The sequence below is a fragment of the Cinclus cinclus genome, chromosome 7 (genome assembly GCF_963662255.1).
Source record: "Cinclus cinclus chromosome 7, bCinCin1.1, whole genome shotgun sequence".
NCBI classification, from domain to species: Eukaryota; Metazoa; Chordata; class Aves; order Passeriformes; family Cinclidae; genus Cinclus; species Cinclus cinclus.
Genome location: NC_085052.1, coordinates 16,229,087 through 16,246,055, shown reverse-complemented (window position 1 = coordinate 16,246,055; position 16,969 = coordinate 16,229,087). Strand labels below are relative to the sequence as shown.

Below are 16,969 nucleotides of genomic sequence, written 5' to 3'. Positions count from 1 at the left end.
CCATGGTACTAAATGTTGCATGTTGGTTTGTACAAACAGACAAACATTTCTCAGCAAATGTAATTAACAAATGTCCTTAATAAATAACACTTTTTAAAAGTTTCTCCCCTTTTACACTGCCTGTGATTAGTCCTACTCCTACTGGCTGTGCCTGGCTGCAGCATTTCCTGAGGGATTGTCTGCCAGTTTAGTGCAGCTTAAACACACAGCAGGAGATTGAACCTTACCCTTTCCAACTTTCCAACCACTCCCTCTTATTCTGTTTGCCTAAGATAAGGGAGACTTGTTCTTTTAAGGATAAACTCCTTTTCACTATTATTTAGGGCCTGGTTCAACATTTACAAGCAGTGCTTTATAAATGGAGGCAGGCAACTCTTGCTTCCAGATATTTATTCCTGTATCTGTATCTTCCAGCTTCATGTGCTGTGAAACCAATGGAATTGCTAGGACAGTAATGTAAAAACAAAAAAACATGGCAAAAAAATAGGTTATTTTCATCTGTAAGTTCAATTCACACCAATATTGTCACTGAAAACTGTTCACTTGTTTGCTCTTGGACATTCTGTGACAATTTCTTCAACTTTCTATGAGAGGTTTGAAAGCTTTTATGCTGGTCATATCTCAAGAAAATAATTTATAATAAAATCCAATTAAAAGTTTTCATCTGCAAATAGTCCTAAGCCTCTTTCTGTTCTCACTGAGTTCAGGAGGAAAGACTATTTCAAGTTACATTTCACTGGACTTCTTTTCTTAGAGGACTTCTCTTGCTAGTAAATTTATCAGATTGAATATCAGGTCCAGGGTGCTCTTGAATTCTGTCTTGGCAACATTTTAGAGTCATGCTGTGCATTCCTATATAACATCTGTAGGTTCAGGGCAGATTAAAATCAGATCAACTAGATTATTCCAAAATATTTTATGTGAACTTACCTTATGAATAGGATGTGTTTGGAGAATGAAAAGACAGATTCCTGTTTTCATAGCCCCCAATGTGTATTACAATATTATTGTAAAATTTTATTACAGAAGATAAATCAAATATGACTTGGTGAAAAAAAATTGAAAGAAAAATTCCCAAGAATCACCTTTTTTTTCCCCTGATTTTGCTTTATCAGCCACAGAAGTGATTTTATTAGTATTAATGACACAGTAAGCAAACAGCACAAGACCGAGACAGGAATTTGTTGTAATCATCATAGGGGAGGACTAACAAATCTTTATCAATGACATATTAACTTTAGAAAAGTAAACATTCTCATTGCATGTGACCATATATGTTGGTAGGAAAAGTGCAAAGTAAAATCCCTGCAGTTGAATGAGCTCTCACAAAAAATATGTACTGCTGTAGGCTAAGAACCATACTGCTATCCTGCCTAAAAACCAGAAAGTTTTTAAAGCCTTCAAAACCAGTTGAGACTGAATATATGTGATTCAAAATTAGTGGATAGAATACGTAAGAGAATAATTGTTCTTGGTCCTCTAAACTGCCTATACAAACAAAAAAGAGGTAGGTGGAGAGCAACTGGCTGAAATGTTCTCAGGGAAAGGAGAAAATGGCTCAGATCCCCTCCCCATTATAGTGACCCACCTTTCACTTCATCCCAAAGATATGCCTCCCCTAATAACTCAGAATTACTGCACAAGAGTTGGACTAATACTTGAGTCCTTGTTATGTTGTCCTTTCGATAATGAGAAGTTAGTGATGGACATTGGCTTATTAGTTGTACTGTTTGTTGTTGGGGCTTTTTTACAGATTAGTGTTGTTTCTCAGTCTTAGGGGACAAATTACAATTTCCTCATTCGTAATCTGCTTTTTAGTCCCACTTCTCCCCTGTGGATTGCTCACAACATTCTGCAGACTACCTTGCTCATTCAAATCAAACTGAGCTGAACTGGCTGAACACTTGCCTGATGATGGGAAGTGCTGAATGAATTCCTTGCTTTGTTTTGCTTGTGTGCACACCTGTTGCTTTACCTGTTAAAATGTCTTTATCTCAACTTAGGGATTTCCTCATTTTTACACACCCCCATCCCACGGGGAGATTGAGTGAGTGGCTGTGTGGGCCTTAGTTACTGTCTGGGAATAAACCACAGCAATCCTGGAGGTGGAAATCAATGCAAATGCAATGAATCAAATAGTCTTATTTTGTGCAACACAGTATGCTATCCTTTGAAGCCCCTGGCATAATTACCAACTATCCCTGCTACACTGACTGAAATCAGTTCACCGTAAGCCAGACCTGGATTACACCTTCAGTGCCAGTCTTCATTTTGCTTAACTTATTTAATATCTGGTACTGCTTTGCTACTGCAGTATTAATGAAAAACCTTAATTAGAAAGCTTTAGCTAACAAAAAAGAGCTTAATTAGTTCATCTTTGTTAATGGTTTCTTTTGACCAAAGTATCATCCAAAGAGTTCCCACAAGCAGTTCAGCTGCCATGGCCAAAGGATAGGCAATCCTGGAAATATTTATTGGGCATTTTTTTCAAGCAGCTGAGGTCAACGGTCCCTTATTTGGCACAGCTGTAGCTGGATGAGGCTGCATGCCTGCTATCAAGGTAGTCAAATCAGATTTGAGATCTCAACCCTCTGCCTGTTACTCAAGTCAAAATCGGTGAGATCAGACTTCCTTGTTGCATGTGTAACACCAGTGTTGCACACCTGACCTCAAAAGTACAGTTATAAGATTACAAGAAAACACAAAATCACTTTTTTTTTTAATTTGAGCCAAGCCCAGACTTTATATTGCAAAGTGCTAACAAGAAGTCGCAACACAATGAAATGAATCAACTTTTTATTTAGGTGAAGAATGCCTGTTTAAACCTTTCTTTCCAAAATGCCCACAATTTTTAGGGGAAAAATAAAACAAAGAAATCTAAAGAGAGGCTGTTCCTTCCCCGTGGCGGGTCACACCTCCCTCTGGGCATGCTCAACTTGCCTGCCTTTAAAAGCAAGATCCTCCACCATGCTGGAGCACCTTAGCAGGTGGGGTGATTAAATGGAGAACTTCTTTGGCCAAGGATTTGCAGGAGAATGCCACTTCCCTTGCTACGACGTGTGAGTATTTACTGTTGGAATGCATGAGCGACCTGTTGGGTTGGGGCCTTGGTTTTTGTGTTTGTCTAGGATGAGGGGTAGCTCTCCATCTAAGATGAAGAGCAATCGTGAGACCTGTGCTATTACTGCTTCTCCAGGGACTTGAAGCCCCTTTGACTCTTCTTTTGCGTGTGACTTGTGGCCTTGCTCTCCTGCTGGGCCGAAGGGACTGTAATAACTCGGTTTTCCTCTGAGAAATGTGGTGTGAAACAGAGCTGATGGGACCTGTAAATGTCCTCCATCCACCTCCCCAGCCTTAGCCTGAAGAGTTATGATATCCCATCCCTTGCTCAGTTGAGGACTCGCCCCAGGATTTCGAAATGCCGATCTCATTTCCCTTTACTCCGTGTCCACTTTCCCCCCCAAAGCTCAGGTAGGTCCTGTCCGCTCCGAAAAGCGATGTCGCGCTGCCCGTGCCCACAGCTCCGCCCCGCGGCGACGCGGGTGCCGGGGCTCCCTGGGCCCTTCGCCGCCCTCCTCGGAGCCCACGGGGTGTGCCGTGCGGAGCCAGCACGGCTCAATCCCAGCCGGAGCGGCTCTGGGGCAGGGGCGGAGGGATGAGGCCGCCGGGGGAACGCGGCACACGCTGCGCGCCGCCAGCCTCCAGGGGCAGTACGGCAGCGCGAGCGGGGCCGCGGCCTCCACAGCGCCTTCGGCGGGGTGGGGCCTGTCTGGGCGCCATCTCTATGGTTCCGGGTGCGGCCCTGCCGGGAGGGCGAGCGGGCGGGTGCTTCCTGCCCGGCCTCTCTATGGTGACTTTCCGGGGGGAAGGGCCGCCGCCGGCGCCGCGCGCCTGCGTGTGCCGGGCCCGCCCGCCCCCGCCGAGGCCGCTGCCCGACGCGCAGAGCGGCGCCGGCTGCCAGCGCTCGCGGCGCCGCCGGTGCGGAGGAAGGCGCGCGCCCCGGCCCCCGCCGCGCCCCCGGGGCTCCGCGGCGGCAAATGGTGGGGCCGGACGATGCCGGAGCTCCGGGCGGCGCAGCCGTGCTTCCCGCGGGCCGGCAGGAGGCGGCGGCGGAGGAGGAGGCGGCGGAGGAGGAGGAGGACGACGGGGAGCGGGATGGGAGCCGGGGCTCGAGCCGGCGGAGCGGCGGGCCGGGGCGGGAGCGGCTTCTGCAGCGGTACCTGGCGGCGCTCGGCCCCGCCGCGGCGGCGGGTGGGAAGCGCCGTCCGGAGAAGCCCGCGAACGGAGCCGCCTGCGCCGTGGGCCCCTGCGGGAGGATGACCAACGGGGACGTCGGCTTCCTGCTGCCGCCACCGCCGCAGGAGCCGCCGCCGCCCCCCCCTCGGGCAAGACGGGATGAGCCGGGGCCGGAGGAGGAGGAAGCGAAACTGCAGAACGGGGGCTTCCTCCCCTGCCCGGCGGGAGGTGTCCCCTCGGGAACCGCCCTGGAAGAGCCGCTGAGGAGCTGCCGGCTGCGGAGCGAGGCGGAGCGGCGCGGGGGGGCGGCGGCCGAGGGTCCCTCTCCGCCCCGCAGCCCGGAGGGCGACGCCGGCAGCCGGGCGCCGGCCGCTCCCGGAGCACGGACCTGCCGGGACCGGGCGGAGCCCGCTGCTCTGCCCCCGGGTCCCCTCGGCTTCACGGACGTGAACCTGAACTCCCGCAACACGTACGAGGTGAGCCGCCGCCGCAGCGCCCCGGAGCACCTGCCCCACGGAGGGACCGCGCCCGCCGAGCCGGCGCCGCCGCCGCAGGAGCCCGCGGAGAGGGCCCGGCACCGGGTGGGCATCGCCGGCGCCGGCAGCAGCTTCGCCGAGTTCTTCACCAGGTAAAGGAGCCGGCGGCGGGGCCCGTGAGGCCGTGCCCGGCAGAGCCTGGGCGAGGGGGTGCAGGTGTGCCGGAGCGGGTCCCGGAGTGTGTCGGGTCAGCGGGCTCGGACCGCGGGTCGCACGGAAAGCGATTCCGACCCTGACGGGCCCTTTCGCTAGCAAGCGGGTACTTTAGGGCAGGATAGAGGCTTTGGACGTGACAGGAAGATGATAAACGCTCTTTTACTGCTACGAACTATATGGACTTCAAACTGAAATTTGCTTCCTGTACCAGGGCATATTACTGAATGACCACAGTGGTACTCATTAAACCTCTTGGAGAATAAAGTGAAAGTTGTCGGTATTGGAAGCTCCTTTCAAATCGTTGTGGGAATTGCGAAGTGTTGTGAAGCTTTTGCTACTTGTTGACGCTGTAAAAGAGTTTACTTATTTAGTTCGAAATATGGTATTGAAAACTTCGGGGACTATGCTTTGTGCTTGAGTTTCCTTCTGATAAGTTTCTAGCACAAAATCAAAAGCTGTGTGGCATCCAGCTTTGTCGCTTAGGATCTCTGCTGCGTTAGCATACTATACAGGCGGTGCAGCTGGACTATAATAATTTATAGCACGCTCTATTTTACCTTTGTTATGTTGGAAATGAAGAGTTTAATTTCCAGCAGTTTTAAGCATCCCAAACCAAGGGGTTATAGTTGTTGTGCAAGTCACTCTGATAGGACAGTAGGTCTCTAAGTGTTTTAAGATGACAGAATAAGATTAATCTATTAACTGAAGAATGGAGATGTGAGAGGTTTGATTTCAAAATGGGATCCCAAATTGAGAAATGGGCTCCCTCTGCCAACTCTCAGGGAGAGATGGATTCTTGAGAATAAGTATAATAGCAGTTGAAGGGTAAGTTTGGTGCGCGTACTTTGTTTTAGGAATGGACTGAGAGGTGTCCTGCTATTCCTACTATTCCGTATTAGTGTTCTTCCCTCCCATGCTTTTTTCCTTTTTCCCTATGTTCTGTGGACTGCAGCATTGTATGTTGTATGAGAGTAGCTCAGTTAGTTGGACCATGGTGCTAATAAGGCCGCAGTTGTGAATTGAATCTCTGTCTGGGCCGTTCATTTAGAGCTGGACTTGATCCTGTGATACTACCTTTGTTTTGCCTCACCACTTGAACATGTTGACCAGTAAAATTTGTGATAAGTGATATACAACACAATCACCAGCCATTGATTAATGCCAGACCCTGTCTGCACACACTGATCAGCCCCTTCTGGGTAACTCCCCCAGTTATGTTCTGGGCATTAGGTTTTAGTGTGGAATCCTTTTGGCCAGTTTGGATCACCTGTCCCTGCTATGCTGTCTCCCAGCTTTTTGTGTACTTCCTCTCTGGCAGAGCATGAGACACAAAGTCCTTGACTTAGGATAAGCACAACTTAGCAACAAACAAAACATCAATGTGTTATCAACATTGTTCTGGTACTGAATCCAAAACAGAGCTCAGTACCAGTTACTAAGAAGAAATTAACTTTATCCCCGATAAAACCAAGACAATAGAAAAGTCTGAACTTGATGTGCAGTAGAAGTTGTCAATATACACTGGTATTTGCTGGTTTTAGTAGAGGCTTGTGTAATAGATGAAAAAGTTTAATTGTTTCTGTCCTGACAAAAGCTATAGTGCAGACACTCAGTGAAAGAGTGGCTCTCAGGAAATCCTATTTCACAGTGCCTGGCTAGCCCAGCTGGCTGTGCCTCTGGTTGGTGCCTTTTGCCTGGTGAGCAGTACTGGCTACCTTAAGTTCTGCATATACATCCATAGAAGAGCCTTAGTTACAGGTGATTTAATCTCATCAGCCAAAATGAGATTGACTAATGAAGACTTCCAATGATTTTATTTAAAATCAAATTCAAACTTCTCTTGCTTGATAGATTTATCTCTAGATACATAAATACTAGAATGGGTAATATCTGTTGTTATGAAAAGTGGTAATAAAACTTTTGTAACTTTTTCAGTAATAAGTTCTTGTCTTCTGAACTGATATTTCAAAAGTTTAGATTTCTCCCTTTTATTTTAAGATGCCCAGATTCATTCAAAGCTGCCAGTTGCCAATGTAAGTGGGTTATCCTGTAGCTCTGAAAAAGAGGATATCAGTAATGAGAGCTGAAATGATGTTAAAAAATTGTCCTATGTTTGTAGTAACTCTGCCTTCTTGTTCTTAGGAGAAGGTTGCTTGTATTTTTGAATGTGCATAAACTCATAAATGATGCTGCTCCCCAGAGTTTGAGTTGTACTGAGTGGCTGTGTGCCTGAGAGAGAGAGAGAGAGCAACTCATTTGTTTTTTGTCAGAGTGTGTAGCTGGTCCCACAATGTAAAAAAAAAAAAAAAAAAAAGGTACTGGATGTGCTACACAGATAGCCTAGTGACCTGGAGTATCTTATTTAGGATGTTTTGCTTGTAATGCTCTATGTTGAGATTGCAAGCTGTCTACAATTTGGTATCTTCCCATTGTGTTTTCTGATAGCCATAATGATAAGGAGATTCTAAAAGCTGGACGTTTCTTGTGGATACTTAATTTAAAAAAGAGAGAAGGCAAGAGGGAAGTCCTCCTGCCTTCAGCTTTATTGTTATAATTGCTGTGACTGAACAGTTTGATCAGACAGATCTGGGTTAGGAGGCTGCTGTTTCCAGCTGTTCCAGCTTGTTCCCAGCTCTGCAGTTATCAGACTGACCTGCTTCATAGTTCTTTGAAATAATCCATGTTAATTGGCTGTTGGCATTCACTGAACCAGGGATAAAACTGGTGAGGTGGGTGAAAAAGCAAGCAGCTGTCATCAGAGGCATCTTATCCAAACTCTGTGACAGGGAGAGTGGATGTGCCCTTGAGATTGTCATTAATAATTATTTTATGATCCTGGGAAAGTTTGCATTGGTCACTAGAGCCTTTCTTTCTGGTATTAGGTATGATACATGGCCCTGGGATCTTAAGTTGTATTTGTGCCTGTCAAATCAATACTAACAAATTTTAAGTGAGAAATCATTGGTTTTGCTCTTCTTCTTTTTTCTCCATGTGTGAAGTGGGATGCCACAAGCAGATCAGTATGTTGAGCGGAGTGTCATGGCAAGGAAAATTGCATGGCTCTGGTCACTTGTGTCCACTGTGCTACAGTTTTGGTCAGAGCAATAAATGGCTTCTTGGAAGTCACCTGTCACTGCCTTGTAGTCCTATGTATGATTTGTGATGTACTCATATATAGGCATTGTTCTTAAGGTTTGTGGTCTTACATAACAGCTTACAAAGGCAATGCTCTGTTCTTGGGTTATTGGATCACTTTTGGGTAGCCCTAGTGGTTCAGTGAGCAGGAACATTGCATGGACAGTTGAATTAAAGCCATGATGATTACCTTGACTACAGTATGCTCTAAATGTGCTGCTTTGGGGGACAGAGCAGAACAGTAAACCAAAGAGGTCAAGCAGCAGCAAGTATTCCAGGGCTGAGATAAAGACTCTGATTCTGAACCTCTTCTAAAGATGAGTTTTACTTCATAGTTCTATAGGTAGGCACCAGGCATCTTTTTAGCTTGTGTAGACACTGTACCTTTCTGAATTGTGTATTTGCTAGGTATCTGGTAGTTGCAAAGTTTCTCATTCCTGGATTCAAAGCTCACTGTTGACAACAGTGATATTTGCATTTTTTGTAGTAGAGCACTATTTTTCCAAGTACTTGATTCACCAAAGATTCACAATGAGATTAATTTGTAACTGCCACTTCTTGTAGGTCTTTGGGTTGTGCTGTGAGAAATAGGTATAAGTGGTTATAAGCATTTAAGGCTAGTTGGCACACATATTCTTGTGGAAACTGTCTTTAGTCTCACACTTCCTTCATTGCCCAGAGTGGTTGTGTTTATTTTCCAGAAGTTTTGAAAAATGTTAGCAAGAAGCCAGTATTTGTAGGCACAAAGCATTAAGAAATTAGTGAAGCTCACATCTTTGTCTCAATTATAAACACAGCCCTGTGGTTCCAAGAGCAGGTAGTCCTTCAAAAGCTGCTAATCTTGCCTTACAAATGTCCTTGGCAGAGACTGTGGAGGGTTGCAGGGAGGTTGACTGAGTATTGTTACTGAGTACACAGTAGTGTCTCTAGCTCTGTAGTTTGTGTTTCAATTTATTACTAAGTAGCACTTGCAGCTTTTTGCACTACTTAGGCATCTACCTAGGTGGGGCTTGTGAAGGTTTAGTACCAGAATCAACTTTTCTCTTAGGGAAAAGCTCTGCATGCATAAAGCATAATGAAACTTCAAGGGATGTACTGTGCACCTATGGAGAAGAACTGTTTAGTGGATGTTTGGTCAAAAACTAATCAAGTGGGAATGAGCTGTCCTAGTTGGGGCAGGTCTTCTAATCTTCTGTTCATGTAAAGATAGGAGGAGAGATTGATGTGGTCACTTCACAGTGCTTAATTTCTATTCCAGTATTGCCTATATCTTGATCAGATCTTACTGGAAAAAGCTTGGGGTTTTTTTGGTTTTTTTTTTTTTTTTTTTTTTTTTTATTTTTAATTTTGGTGTTGTTTTTATATTGCCCAGATTAACACAAACCAGATTTTAAAAAGTACAGATATACTGTCAATATATTGGAAAGATAATTAGAGAGAAGAGTCAAGGGAATACATAAAATCTTCCCCCAGAAACTGTGAGGGCTCCCTTCATCTTTTTGTTTTTGAGTGCAGTTGGTTTTGCTTTCTGTTAGTAGTCTTGTAACCTAAGTGAACAAATGGATATGTATAATTGAATTAAAGCTGACTGCAGAAAGTAAGCAAGAGTACCTGGACCCAAATCTGTAGGTAACTTCAAAGAGTATGCTTTTTTTTGGAGTTAGAGACATAAGTAGCTTGATAAAAACAGGAAATTGCATTCATATTATCATGTTCAGAAGCTCTTCTGTAGATCGTTCTCATTTGTGAAGAATGATTTATTTTGTGCTTCTGTTGTTCAATGGGTATTTCACCATAGATAAGATGTTATGCACCCATAGAATCAATGTAGTTAGAATGTCTGTTAATTAGCAAAAATAGTCTTTCAGGAGTTCAAGCAGAAGAATGCTATGTTGATTTAATTCTAGATAGGTTTAAGAAGGCCACATTACTCCAACTTCTGTCTGCAGCAAGTCTTTCCCCAGCTATCCCCTCAAGGAAAAAAGCTGACTAAATAGATGTCAGTTCTAAAAACCTTAGAGCCATACACATAGTCCTCATCAATCTATAATTCTGAAGTATTATTAGCATTTTTTTTCCACACTCCTTGTGGATAGTGTAATGGACAGTGTTATAGTCTGTATTTCTGGTGCATATATATGCACTAGGAGTTTTGTAATCCTAATGTGAGTTTTCGTGAAGTAAGTTCTCATTAAATGAATGCTGTAGTGGTGGTTTTTTTTTTTTTTTTTTGGTGGGGGACTGTGTGGGCTTTTTCAAGCCAAACAGCTTAAATTGCTGTTTTGTGTGCAGTAAACTGTTGGAATCATAGCTTGTTTTGCTAAGAAGTGTTCTACAGAGGCATTTAAACTTAATCTGAAAGCATCTTCTCCCTCCCCCACACCTTCGTTTTGCAGAAGGTCTTTTCATTCCTTGGTCTCTTGTGCTTATTTGGGGTCACAGGGTTTCTTACAGAGTATATTGAGAGTAGTGTGTCAAAGTGAATGGAACCTCTCTTCTGAATAGGCTATGACTAAAAGAAGAATAAGAAGAATGTTTTACATGGGAAATAACACCCAAGGGAGATCACTTAAATCACAGCTGGCCTCTAAGAAAATGTTAGTTTTATGCTTTTGCTCTCTTGGCTGTTCAGTTATTCATTAGGTTATTTTGTCCTGATTGCTTAAGAATAAAAAAGGGGTGTAAGGGTTTTTGGTCACATTTCATTCACAGGGATGCAAAAATTGTTACTCTTCTCTTCAATTTCTTGGAACTACTGAGATGTTTATGATATAAAGTCTATCCTTTTTTATCATAATTGATCTTGTTTGTTGTTCAGCTGGGAAGGGACTAGCTTCATTGAACTGGATGCTTAGCATTGCTTTTAACACCTCTGTGTGTACATCTGTCTTTTTATTATTGCTTTCTAAGGAAGCAGAACATGGTTTCTGCTTCATCTCTCTAGTTCTGCAGCCTGTTACCCAGGTGCAGTCGAACCTCCCAGAGTTTCAGAGAGCTCCAGCATAAAAATCCTGGAGATTTTTGAGTGAAGTCTGAACACAAGGAGAGCCTGCAAAAAGAGTCTGATAATTTGGCTCTGTGTTTTCAGAAACCAGTCAGCTGTGCAAGCCACCTGCAGAGCATTTTGCTTCTGGCTTGATGTTGGCGTTACAGTGTAAAGAAGAGAGTGGATGTTGTGTGGCTGAACTTATGACTTCAATTAGTAGAAAACTAGTTTTCATGGTCATAGATGAATTTATTCTTTCAGAACTTCTGAGAGCCAAACACTTAGACTGGTGTTCTTCTAAATTCCTTTCCTGCTTTCTTATGGCCTGACTGAAAAAAATAGCTGTAGCCTAGAGGAGCACTTTTCTACAATTTTTTCTCTCTTCTCCAAGGTACTCCTTTATTAAGAAACTATGTTCAGTTTCCATTGTTATATATGGGAAGTTTCATTTAATGTGCTGTTGGGTAAGTCGAAAGAGTGTCTTTTTATCATGCTACATGATCAAACCTTCCTTGTTGGCTGCCTCTTGCTTATGGGTGACACTGGTTGGTCTAAACTTCCTGAAGGCCAGCTGTAGGAATAGGCAATCTAGGCTTGGCTGTGGTCAGGCCTCAGACCTTGCAGAGCTCTGTCCTGTCTGCATTGCTCCCATTGCCTAATGCATTCATTAATGTATGGTCTTGTCTGCCCTGCTGCTGGGCAGTAATGAAGCAGTTTGTATGCTGGATGCCAGCGCGCTTCAAAACTCAAACAATCCGCTTGCTATAAAAGGTATTTGTGTGGTTGGCATGTGTCAACCACCCCAGTTCCCTCAGCTACCTAAGGTATAGTCTGGACAACATGGGGCTGAAGGGAGACCTTCTCACTCTACAAATATCTGAAAGGAGGTTGTAGTGACGTGGGTGTAAAGCTTCTCTTTCCCGATATCAAGTGGTAGGATGAGAGCAGATAGCCTCAAGTTGTGGCACGGGATGTTTAGGTTGGATATTAGGAAAAGCATCATCACTGAAAGGCTAGTCAAGCATTGGAACAGGCTGCCCAGGGAGGTAGTTGAACCACCATCCCTGGGGATGTTTAAAAGTCATGTAGGTGTGACACTTAAGGACATGGTTTAGTGATGATCCTAACGGTGCTGGGTTAATGGTTGGGCTCAATTATCTTAGAGGTCTTTTCCAACCGAATTATTCTCTTATTCTAGCTTTTTCTTGTTGTAAATTGTATTTTGCAAATTGCTTGCTGATTCTCAAATTCTGTAAGCAATGGAGTGGTAGATTGGAAAGTTTCTTCCTAATTTTGATAAAAATTATCAGGCAAAACTGAATTAAATCAATCCCCTGCCTTTTCATATCAGCTGATAGATCAAAAATTAGTTGTTGTGTTTTGTAGTATTTCTGCAATTGATCACTGAAGCAATGACAAAATATATTGTGAATTGCTAGTTGCAGCTGAAACCCAATGTGCTGAGTGACTGCAGAAGTACTACAGTAATACCTTGTTTGTAATGCTGCACTGTGCAATCAAGTAGTTGACAGGCACTCTGTCAGGCACCAGAAGGGAAAAATATTAACTGAGGCTTAACCAGGCTGGTCAGAGTTGCAATCACCCCTGAGACAGTCTTCAAAATAAAACTCTGCCCTGTGTTTGAACTTATAGTTCATAGACTTGTAGGCCATGTCAAAGGCTGGAAATCCTTATCACCTTTGTTTTGAAAGAATACAATGTATAGAAACATTTGAACTATAGATGTAGTGACTGGCCCAATAAAGCAGGTGACATTTGCCTTAACTGAAAGTGAGTCACTTCTAGAACAATTTCAGGTGGTCTGTTTAATTAAGTTGTACTTTGTGAGATATCTTGGTGAACTGATTGAAGAATTTGCTATTGTCAGGAAACAAAGGAGCTGTTTCATCCCTGCTTCTGGTATTTATATGATCCTCTGTGAGCTGCTGTAGCTCATTAAGCTGGAGAATGAAAAAATGTTGATGGTGTTCTGTGGGACTAGTGAGTTTGATTGACTTGCAAGGTATAGAGAGTCTTGGAACTGATGCAGCAGAAGGGATTGTAGGACAAGGAGGAGAAATGGGCTTCCCCATTATGTGGTTTTATGGGAGGAAGGGGTCTTGTTCCTCTAGCACTGTTGCTTGGAGTATATTGCTCATTAACTAACTATGACTTTGCTGGAGTAGATATTGCTGGCCATACAAAAAATACCAGAAAATACAGGATATCTGTGGTCAGCTGGTAAAAATTCTCTACTTCTCACAGCTGTGATCTGAGACTTTGTTTTAAATACAGTGGATAAGTGACATTTGATCATTATTAGAGAAGGTTGGCCATAGGGTTTGGTATAGTGTCAAAATAGCTTTATAACTGTCTGATCAAATGTGAAGATGATAGAACAGTCTGGCATAAAGCTCTATTTTGCTACTTCACTCTGAAAAGTAAGGGCTGATTCTCTTCCTTTATTTGTATTAAACCATTCTGAAATGTAACCCTGTCAGTTGTTGGCTTGCTTATGTCTCTTCTTGTTTTTGAATGCTTGAACTGCTTGTAAAGCTGACCTGTGCAAAGGCTCTTTGTTAGGACTGTGATGTAGTCTGGTAAAATACAGAGTGTTCTGTAGTACTGCTAAACACTTTCACTCTTAAAACTTCCCAAGTGTTTGTGTACCTGTAGTAAAACTGTTCTACCAGCAGAGTTTGTAAAGCTGCTTTGGGACTTGTATCCACTAGGAGTTTGATAAGAGAATTGGTGTAATTTTGTCTCATCAGTGCAGTTCCATGATAATTCTGTCAATCTTTCAGTCCTCTCCAAGGCACCTCCTTCCCAGCCTCTCAATCCTTAACTGCTAGTCCTTGACAGTCTGTTCAATTTCAGATATACCAAATGGTAGCCAAGGCTTTAGTTGACCACTAATATAAATGGAGATGTCATATTTAACTAAAAAAAATACTACAAGCTTGGTCTTGCTGAAAATGGTTGTTGTCCTGGGTAGGATTTTGTTTCCTTTTTTGTGGAGGGGTTGGGAGGGGAGAGAGGCCAAAAGCTTGCTTGTATAACACTTAAGACTGCAGGTTTAGAGTGTTACAAACATTGAAGCTCCTTTGGAGAGGGTAATTTGAGTTATTCTTTGGGTTGTCTTGGTACAGAGAGAAAGAGGGGATCTTTACATCTAGAAGGTGTTAAAAATAGAAACCTCTTGCTACAACCTCTTGTGGTTGGGGTAATAAAATTAAAAGAGAAGCTTGTATCTAGCTGCTTCTTATAGCAAAATGGTGGAAAATGTAAACTGTAAAATTGGTTGGGTCACATCCCTTCCAATATAGGGCAGAACTTTGAAACTTGTGCTGAGAGCAATCGTAAATGTGTTGGATCAAAATGGGCTGACACTTGAAGCCATTGAGACGAAAAATGTAGAATGCCTGTTGCTCTGCAGGCTTTGTAAGTGGCTAACCAAAAAGATTTTATTTCCTTTCAATGATTCATTATTTATGCTTAGAGTTGAGTTACCTTTGTTTCTGCATGTAAATTATTGAAAAGTCTTGTTTAAAGCAGAGGGGCTAATTCTGCTTAATAACACAATGGTTTTGTTTTTTTTTTTTTTTGTCTGCTGTTATTTCGAAATTACTGTGCAGAGAGCTTAACAGAATGGCCAAGACTTGAGTATGGAGAATTCTGCTGGGTTCTTAAGCAGCTTTTGCGTTTTATACCTGGTAAAGAGATGCCAATGTGGGTGTAATAATTCTTGATATGTACTTGGCTGTAGTAATGACAGAATATAGAATTGCAGGTGTGTAGAGGTCTTCAGAATTTGTTCTAAAAGTATGGCTTTAAGTAAAAACTACCCATTTTAGTGTTTTCTATCTGTAAAGATGTATCTGCAGTAATTCCTGGAACATGCCTTTTCTAATGCCTTACTGATACAGCTCTCTGGATAAAGATTGTTGGGTAAATAAGTAATTTCCTTATCATCTTGTCTTTTAGCTAATTCAAATTTCAACAAGTTTCAAACATACACGTATTTTGTATGTCTATGAAGCTTATTAAAAATTAGCATGGGGTGGAGCAAGAGCAAATTGCATGTACAAGCAGGACTCCGTTCTTTGTGGAGATGCAAAGTCAGTTGTTTTGTAATACAAATGCAGTTTTTAATGAATTTTGTTACTCCATTCCTTTTACACATTCTGAGGTTTTATTGGAATCAGTCGATTTTTAATGTTATTGCAGAGAAATTTAACTTCAGGGCTTTTAACTGCATTTTTGTAACTATTAAAAACACAGAGAAAATGTATTTTTTTTTTTTTTTTTGGGTCCAACTTGGTGCTCATTTGTAACATTACTTCTGTGCTGGATTTCCCTTCTAAGCCTTTGTGATTCTGGGAGGAAAAGCTGTGTGTGGTAGAGCGAGGATGTTCTTGATGGGTTGCTGATTCCTTCCTGTTTGTGCTTTGCTTCCCTGGATTTAAAATGATGCAGTTGTCTTATGCAGTGTTTACTAACAGGTACTAGATGCTTAATCAAAAAGAAAATCTAATCAGCCCTCACTTCCTCTGTCAGTTCTCGTGGCTTTCAAATCTTGTTTTCTCAGCATAACAACTTCCCTGCTATCAAAGTTCTTGGAAGATGGATGCAATGAGAAGAAATGATTGATGATAGAAAATGACAGTAAACCAAATTGTTGTGTTGTGTAAAGTAAAAGTCAGAAAAATACTTTGACAGATTTTTACCAAAAGAAAGTAACTTTTACTATGCTAGTATAACCTGAGGTCTTTTTTTGGACCTGTTTTATTTGTAAGTTAATGAGTAAACATTTTGAGTAAGGTTGAAGTTGTCTTCTAAGGATGAGAAATCAGAGAATAGTAGTTTACCTTTCAGTAGTGAGATATAAGCACAGCATTAATTTATTTGTAAAATCCTAAATTCTGAATATTTTATTTGGAAAGCAAATGTTTCTATGGTGCTACACTGTTTGCCAAGGGTGCCCACAGTTTAGTGGTTTTGGTTTTTTGCTCCACATTTCCCCCCTCCCCCCTGTTTGTTCGGATGTTTTCTTGTTTTTTTGTTTGTGTTGGTTTTTTGGGGCTTTTTTTTGTCCAACGAAATGCAGTATTTCAAATTAAATTTATTTATATATTAAAGTGAACTGTAAGGAAGCATACTTTCCTCATGTATAGTAATGATGACCACAACATGGTTTATGCTCTCCTCTGAGACCACTTGAATTTTGCCATTTTTCTGTAGTGCAAGATGAATAAATTAAAATAGTATTATTTTTAGTATTTTTTTTATACTGGTATTCATCCTAGAAGGCCTGAAATCTGCCTATGGATTGCTAAAAGCATCAGAATAGGTGAAGCTTGAGCCTGTATATGGAGTTCTAATGATTGAGTGATTGGCAAGGAAAGCTTCTTGAGGTGTTGCTGGGTTGCACAAAGCAGTGGAATACTGATCATTTGTGGCACTCATTGGAGCTGTACAAAGGGAAGAGCCAAAGAACTGTAGCAAAATGATGTGTAGCTTGAAACTAGATTAGTTTGATGTCTTTGGTCAAACAAAAGATTCTTGTCAGTCTCTTGTTCTTGTGGAGAAGTGACTCAGTTATACCTAGGAGCAGAGTGCTGGATGCGTATCTACCCTGGAACCTTTCCTACCTGCTGATGTTTGGGTTGCTGCTGTTCAAAGCACTTCAGCTTTCTTTGAGTGAGTGTTGTGCAAATGTGGTTTTAGGTAAAATTTAAGATCAAGGTTGAAGTACTTGTCTCATATTTTCCTGTAACTTCCTCTAAATCTTGGAAATCTGTCATCCTCTTGGACTGACCTATATTAGCTAGCTTGGAAATCGGAATGAAGTTTTTTGTGTTGAGAATTTTTTTGGGGGGAGGGGAATCCAAAACCCCAAAGTAGATTAAAAAATTTGCTA

At 42.4% G+C, this 16,969-nt stretch overlaps 1 protein-coding gene across 2 annotated transcripts in view; it reads left to right on the top strand.

Moving 5' to 3' along the window:
- The first annotated feature begins 4,037 nt into the window (after positions 1-4,037).
- Positions 4,038-16,969, top strand: part of TBC1D12 (TBC1 domain family member 12) — a 41,364-nt gene continuing 28,432 nt past the window's right edge. Inside the window, exons 1-2 of one of the 2 annotated variants that reach the window (XM_062496208.1) lie at positions 4,038-4,544; positions 4,644-4,864. In XM_062496208.1, the coding sequence (XP_062352192.1) occupies positions 4,038-4,544; positions 4,644-4,864 (728 nt within the window). Of the gene's footprint in view, positions 4,865-16,969 lie in introns of both variants that reach the window. The other variant, XM_062496207.1, reaches the window with a different exon arrangement.